At 38.8% G+C, this 7,690-nt stretch overlaps 1 protein-coding gene across 1 annotated transcript in view; it reads right to left on the bottom strand.

Moving 5' to 3' along the window:
• The window catches only part of LOC107737767 (voltage-dependent P/Q-type calcium channel subunit alpha-1A-like), a 115,608-nt gene extending 108,445 nt beyond the window's left edge, over positions 1 to 7,163 (bottom strand). The window contains exon 1 of the mRNA XM_016549389.1: positions 5,872 to 7,163. Within this exon, the coding sequence (XP_016404875.1) occupies positions 5,872 to 6,140 (269 nt within the window). The 5' untranslated portion in view covers positions 6,141 to 7,163. The remainder of the gene's footprint in view (positions 1 to 5,871) is intronic.
• Between the last annotated feature and the right edge of the window lie 527 nt (positions 7,164 to 7,690).

The following is a 7,690-nucleotide window of genomic DNA, read 5'->3' as shown; positions in this document are numbered from 1 at the left end:
GAATGGCAGACAAACATCAACAACCCGATCTTCCTTCCTGGTATTGTATTACTTTTAAAGTTTTCCCACCGGTGAATGACACATGATGTAGCCCAGCGGTTCCCAATTCCAGTCCTCGCGCTCCCCCGCTCTGTATATTTTGCATGTCTCGCTTAGTTAACACCAGTGGTGGACAGTAACAATTAAAGTAGTTTTACTTCGTTACTGTACTTAAGTACATTTTTCAAGTATCTATACTTTACTGGAGTAGTTTTATTTTGAGTAATTTTTACTTTTACTTCACTACATTCCAAAGCATAAGATCGTATGTTGTGGGTGTATTATTGACATGTCAAAGTCTAGACCCTGAATATAAGACGACCGCGTTTTTTCAGATGTATTTCCAAGAAAAAAGTATCGTCTTATATTCGGGACAATACGGTAATGTTGTCTCTGGTATTCTGGTCTGTGAGCGTATATGCGTTCAGGGGGCGTGGCTTTGGACGGCTATTGCAGGGAGGGTGGGACGTTGGCTTTCAGTGCTATCAGGCTAAAGTTAGCATTTTCCAAGATCTCCTACTGCACATTTAATTTTCAGAAATGTTGTTGCACACCTTCTCAATACACATTTCCACCTTTATGTGAAAATTCAAAACCAAAATGTGGGCAGTGTAATGCAACAATGGTCCAACACAACCTAACCTCAACACCAGAGAGACAAACTGAGGAACATATATATATATATATATATATATATATTCACAATCCAATATTTATATAGTTTACAATCATGCCTATAAACTGAGACAGGAAGAGAGGTTGAGAGAGGGAGTGAGTGGCAGAGACAGAGTCAGTGACAGTTGTGCGAATGAATCTAGGATGACACATTTAACTCCCTGCTGCCCAAATGGAAGAGAGGATCTAAGATGACAGGACAATCCTATCATCCAGTCATATCCCATCATACCCACTGTTGAGACAAAGAGGAACATGTTGTGATGCTGTGAACCAGGGGAAAAGAAGAGCTGAAGTGTCCATTGAAGCCTGTGTTTATAATCCAATTATGTGACGTGTGTTATAAAAAAATTTTTTTTTTAAATCAATCAACCAATCAATGTTTAAAGGGGTCATATGATGCTTTTTTAAAGATCATTATTTGGTGTATTTGGTGTAACAGAATATGTTGACATGCTTTAATGTTCAAAAAACACATTATTTTTCAAATACTGTACATTATTGTAGTAACTTTGATAAAGAATATCTCTTTGGATTTGAGACTTTAGTCTTTGCAACTTCAGGGATCTTATCTATGCACAATCAGCTTGTAACACTCCAAAGAGAAAGGAAAACTTGAAATCGCATCATATGACCCCTTTAACTGAAAACCGTATGCTTATGTAGCCTTGTGATATGTTTGCATTAAGGTGTGTGCATCTATATGCCTCCATCCTAAATAATTTAGACACGGACATCCTGCCATCTTTTTTAAAGACTTTCTTTCTTTAAAGGGGTCATATGATGCTGCTAAAAAGAACATTATTTTGTGTATTTGGTGTAATGAAATGTGTTTATGCGGTTTAAAGTTAAAAAAACACATTATTTTCCACATACTGTACATTATTGTTTCTCCTCTATGCCCCGCCTTTTTGAAACGCGTCGATTTTTACAAAAAACTTTTATAAAGAATATCTCTTTGGATTTGAGACTTTAGTCTTTGCAACTTTACAGATCTTCTTTATGCACCAAGAGCTTGTAACACTCTAAAGAGAATGGAAAAAATGAAATCGCATCATATGACCCCTTTAAAGACTTTTTCTTCTATTCTCAGAATCTTTTTCATATTAGATCGCACGTGTATATCCAGGTATATAAATGCTTGTGCATTTGTCGTTGTTAACATTTTCTTTTAAATATGTCTGTATAGTTTATATATTTTTTTTATTTTAGCTTTAGTTCTTTTAGTACAAGTAAAACTAAATGAAAATTAAAAATGTTGCCTTGGCAGCTATATAAAACATTTTATTTGATTTCATTTCATTTGAATTATTTTACATAATAATGGACATTTTTATGGTTTTGGTTTTAGTTAACTATAATAACTTTACATATAGTCTATGTACAACACAAAAAAACTCTGAACAAAAATGTCAACGATGTGTTTGTGTTTCACAACTGTATGCTGGGCATCTTAAACCTTGTACATAACACTTAGGCCTGGTTTCACAGACAGGGCTTAGGTTAAGCCAGAGTTAAGCCATAGTTCAATTAGGACATTTAAGTAGCTTTTATAAATGTGCCTTAGATAAAAACACTACTGATGTGCATCTTGAGACAAATCAATGGCACTGACAGTGCAAGTTTCTTTCAGTTAAAACAGCCCAGACATGCATTTTAGTCTGGGACTAGGCTTAAGCCTTGTCTGTAAAACCGGGGGTTAAAGTATTAATAAAGTTGGATTTGTGTGAACTAACACATTACACAAAAGTTATTTTGCAACTTGAAGCCAATCTGTGCAAATATACAACTATGAAAACACATCAGATGTAAGTTATTAGAAAGTGTTAGAATGAGTAAACATGAACTGCCAAGAAATATCAATACTACAATCCAGCCTGTACACATAATACATAACCACTTTACATTTGTGTCTTATAATTTGTCAGATACTGCTGAATAGACAAGAGAAGAAAAATATCTGAGCACATAATTCTGACAAACTTACGCTAAACACTGTGTACAGATTTAGTGGTCTAAGCAGCATGTTCTCTTTTCTAATTTAAAGACACTCTGCAGCCCTCTTAGAAAACTACAGTCTCCATTTCTCCTCCAAACTTGCATTCGAGTATGCGGTTAAGACAGCGATGCCTGTCTGTGGCCCATCTGTATGCATACAACAGAGGACTGACTCCAAGGAGGCAGAAGGGCGGGAGGAAAGGAGAACATGCCATTGAGAACTGCTCTTTCAGTCCACCACTGTTATTTTTAGCCTGACAGGAACCTCGAAACAGGAGAGAGCAAGAGACATGCTTGTGATAAAGAAAAAAGAGGTTTGATATGTCAGAAAACGTGTGGGATTTTGTGTGTACATACCAGATTGTACCATAATTCTTTGAAACACTAATAGTAGACCAGGATATGTCAGCACCTGCTAACACAAAACTAGCTTGATTCTAATAATGGCATTGATCATCACTGAAAAAAATTGTATGCCAGTTATAAGCAAACAGTAGTTTGCTTGAGAAAATGAGAAGGAGGAATTGAGAGAGAAAGAGAAAGAAAAGGAGAATAAATAATTTAAATTCTGCAGACTGAATGTAGAGCACTGCCTCTACACAAAGAAGAAAACTGCAAGGGCTCACGACTGGGCTGTGCAATATATCGAAATATCGCAAATGTACATATCCCAATATGCATATCGCTACAGCTTGCAATATTTGGGGCCATGAACAAAAGACAAAGAGAAAATCACTCTCTGCTCTTACCTAAATAACTTTTGTAGCTTAAATAAGAATCAGTGCATATTGAATTCAAAGAGTAAATACTACGGTTTTTTATTTTTCCTTTTTATTATTCAGTTCCTAAACTCATGTTAAAATGATTACACTAATGTTAAAACGACATTTTTATGTAGTGCTCGAGTAAAACACATACCGTTCACTTTCATAAGTTGTTGTTGGGGTGCTTTCTTATTAGAATCAGAATCAGAATGAGCTTTATTCACTACTTAAGTGTGCGCAAACACAAGGAATTTGTTGTGGTTTTACAGGAACATACATGCATACAAATAACCATATATATATGACACAAGATAGTTATAGAAGTTCACAGAACTGACTCAGCAACAGCTGAGTAAAACTGTTTCATCTGAGCATGTGGCACTTTAAGCATTATCGTATCACATATCGAATATCGCATTATTTAATGAGTTATCGCATATCGCATTTTTCTTCAATATCGCACAGCCCTACTCACGACTCACGACAACTTCTTTCTATCAGTCTGTCTCCCTCTGGTGTCCACTCAACCACTCTTTCTGCCTTCTCCTCCAACTCATCTATTTATAGCACAGTATATTTTATATGATTAATTTCTCATTATTTTCTATATGTCATTCTTTGGTGGAAAACTAGACTTGATGGTTGAGTTCAAAACTCAATCGACTTATTTGTGGTTGAAAACATTCATGCGCCTCTCTTACTTCAATGAGACCAGAGGAACAAACATGTTTCATGACTAAATTTACATTTCTTGACTTTAACATTTTTTTGAGAGAACTGAGCACATATTTAGGGTCTCTTCGGACAGATGTGCATAGCTATTTGCACTCCATATAGGCTGCAATTTCATAGTCGTCAATGAAACTAAAATAGAAAACACAGCTATAAGGTTACATTCCATTTACAGTGCAGAGAGAGACTGCTCATAAGCGTAGAGAGGCTGAGACAATGTAGGCATCGCAAATGTCTTTTTAGACTTTCATTATCTCTGTAAAGAAGGTGAAAGAAAGGATGCAATGTTTGGCAACCATAAATTAAGTCTACCATTTCATCTAATCTACATGTGACACACTCTTTCGTACTTCAGCAATTCATAATGTCTGATCACAAGCCCTCATTAGATGTTTACATGAGATAAATCAGAAGAATGAGGCTTATAGAAAGAGTGGCTTTCAGGTCGAGTGCAAGGTTAAAGGTCACTGAAAGCTCTGGCAGATCAAAATACAGTGTCAAAAGAGGTGTGTGTGGGTGCGATTCTGTGCACATTTAATGATTTTAAATCCTAAGAGGTCTATTCGTAAAGGCAGGGTGTGAACTTCTTCTGGAGTCTGCTTATCGCTAAAGATTTGTTTATATAAAACACTAAGCTTCGGTGAACCATTAAGGGTGAAACATGGTCTTTTCAGGACATGCCAAGTCAAAAATACATACATGATTCAATGGATCTGCTCAATGGTTGCACACTTTTAAAAGTTTATTACAAACGGTTATTATTAGTTTATTAACACTAGAGAAGTAAATTTTTCATCAAATGCAGTACATATTGTAACAGTACGCGATTTTAGAAGTAGCCAACTCTATGTCGCTCTTCTCCACTCAAATACACCATTCCTGACAAGCTTTCAGTCTGTGTGCTGCTTGATTTTGTAAACAATTTGTTGCCATAAACCAATGAGGTAACTAGCCAATTTTTGTCTGAAATGCAAGTTGTGGGTTTTTTTTTTTTAAGTATGCTACATGTTTACTAAGCTGATGTATAAAAACAATATCATGCTCATGGTCACGCTGTATTTAACATCAGCACTGATGTGATTACCTGCGGCCTTGTGATACTGCTTTAACAATTTCCAATTCTCTCTATACACAACCCCTTTTGTCTTTAAACATAAGGCTCAGTAGGTGCACTATGAAAGATGCAAGTACACACATATATCTCGTATTCTCTAGGAGCTCTTAGAATATGGGAAATGGTGGATTTCCCCCTCCCCTCACCTCCCTTTTTCACCATCGCTTTCTCTCGAATGAGACCAAGCTGAGAGACTGCACATGCTGACATCAGCAAGCCTCCGCGAGCCACAGCGCCGCCCGCTATCGTCACACAGCACCGCTCACCTCACGGCCGTACGTAACACACCGAGCACACACCAGAAATAGACTCGATTCATCTTGCCACCGAAATAACTTGACAAATAAACGCCTGAAAATATTCTAATTAAACGTCTGCGATCAAATCACCAGCTCGCGCGCGATTTTCTTCAAAGCCATCATTAAGCCAGCAGTAATGTGATTCGTGTTTTAAGACATTTTCAGGTGACCTTACATATGCCACAATCAAGTGCACTATACCTGCAACTGGAGGCCACAGGGTACTCACTGAGGGGGTTTAAAAGGATATGGCCATTCGGTGATCTTTTTGGCGTATTTTCTCACAAAGTTGTCCTCACTGAAGATGAACAGAGATCGGTTGACAGTGAAGCAGTTTTGCCGCACCGGTATAGGGTTGTACAGGGCCATAGTTCTGGCTCGCTGGGCCATTGACTGCTTGTACATTCTCGGAGCACCCGGCGGGCCGCCCTGCCTGCTGCCGCCGCGGCCGGGTCCCCCTTGAGCGTGTCCCGGTCCTCCGCCATACCTGGACGGCACCTCATCTCCGAACCGAGCCATTCTATAGACACCAAATGCCAGTCTTCACGAAGCAGGAAAAAGGGGGGCGAATATTCAACGCGACCACACCACATTACATCCCATCTGCTTCAAAACTTAATACGTGTATAACTGGAGTACACATTTGTCTTCATGGCCTTTATATGTGATGTTGCGCTCCAGAGCCGATGGTTAGACTTTAAACAAACGAAAAATAAAACGAACAAAAAACAAAAAAAAATTGAACAAAAAAAATAATAATCGTGCCTTATATTTTGTAGTTCACAGGTTCGTTGCCCACTTCAAACACACAAAATGGTCCATCATCACCTCGTTTTATGTCCAAAATCAACATATTTCCACGGCCATGTAATTCTTGGGTAAATCTCTCGTTTTCTGTGGCTCCATCCTCATATTTTCCAGAACTGTCTCTCTCCAGTGCTTTTTCTTGAAAATTCAGATTGCAATTATCATAGCTACAATCATTTATACGATCTAGGTGTGATAACCAAGTGAACAAAAATGAAAACATTTAAAACAATCGTTTGAGTTCAGTTTTAACTGTACATTGTGATGAGTACAGCACCCATATCTATTTAAAAGGGGGGAAAATAGGATAAAATTGTGATTATTTATTTATTTCGCAACATCCGCAATATTTGGCACAGTATAGCTATAATCTGCCTTCGGTCACCTCGCGCTCACGTTTACTCGCATGTATTTGCATCTCAGCTACAGAGATGTGCGATATCCGATGTAAATTCTGTTTTCCTCTTCTTTACGACACAGGTAATTTTTCGGATGCAAAAACAGATCATCACAAGTATCGATTGATTTTTTGTGCTCACTGGTAAGGTGTCATCCTTTTCGCCAGAGCAAATCACTGGCATTTCAGTGCAAAAGAACCAATCCAACCGTCATAAAATCCTATGAAGGGACACACAGTGACAGAAAGTAGAAGCATCAGTCGCGAGGGGACAACGGCGACATCTCCGGGTTCCCATAGCCGCTTCTGTTCCCCTGCAATGGGCTCTGGGCCGCGTAGGATCTGTTCATCTGTTCATTCTTCGTGAAAACACTCGGATCCCTCTATTCCTTATTTCTGCCAATGTTGAGCTGTCTGTTAGCCTCGTTACTCTCCGTCAAGCGCCCCTGAGGAAAATAAAGAGGGGGAGGAGGCAGTTGAGGACGACTGTGGGGTGGGGGCTCGTAGGATATCAGCTTGTGAAACACAAGCCGAACGAAACCGTTAGCTCCGATCAGCTGGCAAGCTAAGCTATAATGAGCCACTGATCAATTTAGCGCTCTGGCCAGTTCTTCTTGCAGCACATGACGCACGGCACACGCGCCCCACTGATTAATTTATTCTTCTAACTCCAGTCTGTGTACCTTCAGTCCTTACTGAATGTGTTCTCAGCCTCAGCTCACCTGCGTTTACCGCATGAAAATACCGTCGGCTTGTTTGACACAGTTTTAGAGATAACGAACGTAACGAACTGACAGCGCGTTGTCAGGTTATGGACTGTTTGTGCCAGTGGTCGTGCTAGTTTTATGATTTGTAGAATTATCTT

Source organism: Sinocyclocheilus rhinocerous, unplaced genomic scaffold (assembly GCF_001515625.1).
Source record: "Sinocyclocheilus rhinocerous isolate Xijiao unplaced genomic scaffold, SAMN03320098_v1.1 scaffold43, whole genome shotgun sequence".
Classification (NCBI taxonomy): Eukaryota; Metazoa; Chordata; class Actinopteri; order Cypriniformes; family Cyprinidae; genus Sinocyclocheilus; species Sinocyclocheilus rhinocerous.
The sequence above is the reverse complement of the archived record's forward strand: the minus strand, read 5'-3'. Positions and strand labels throughout refer to the sequence as shown.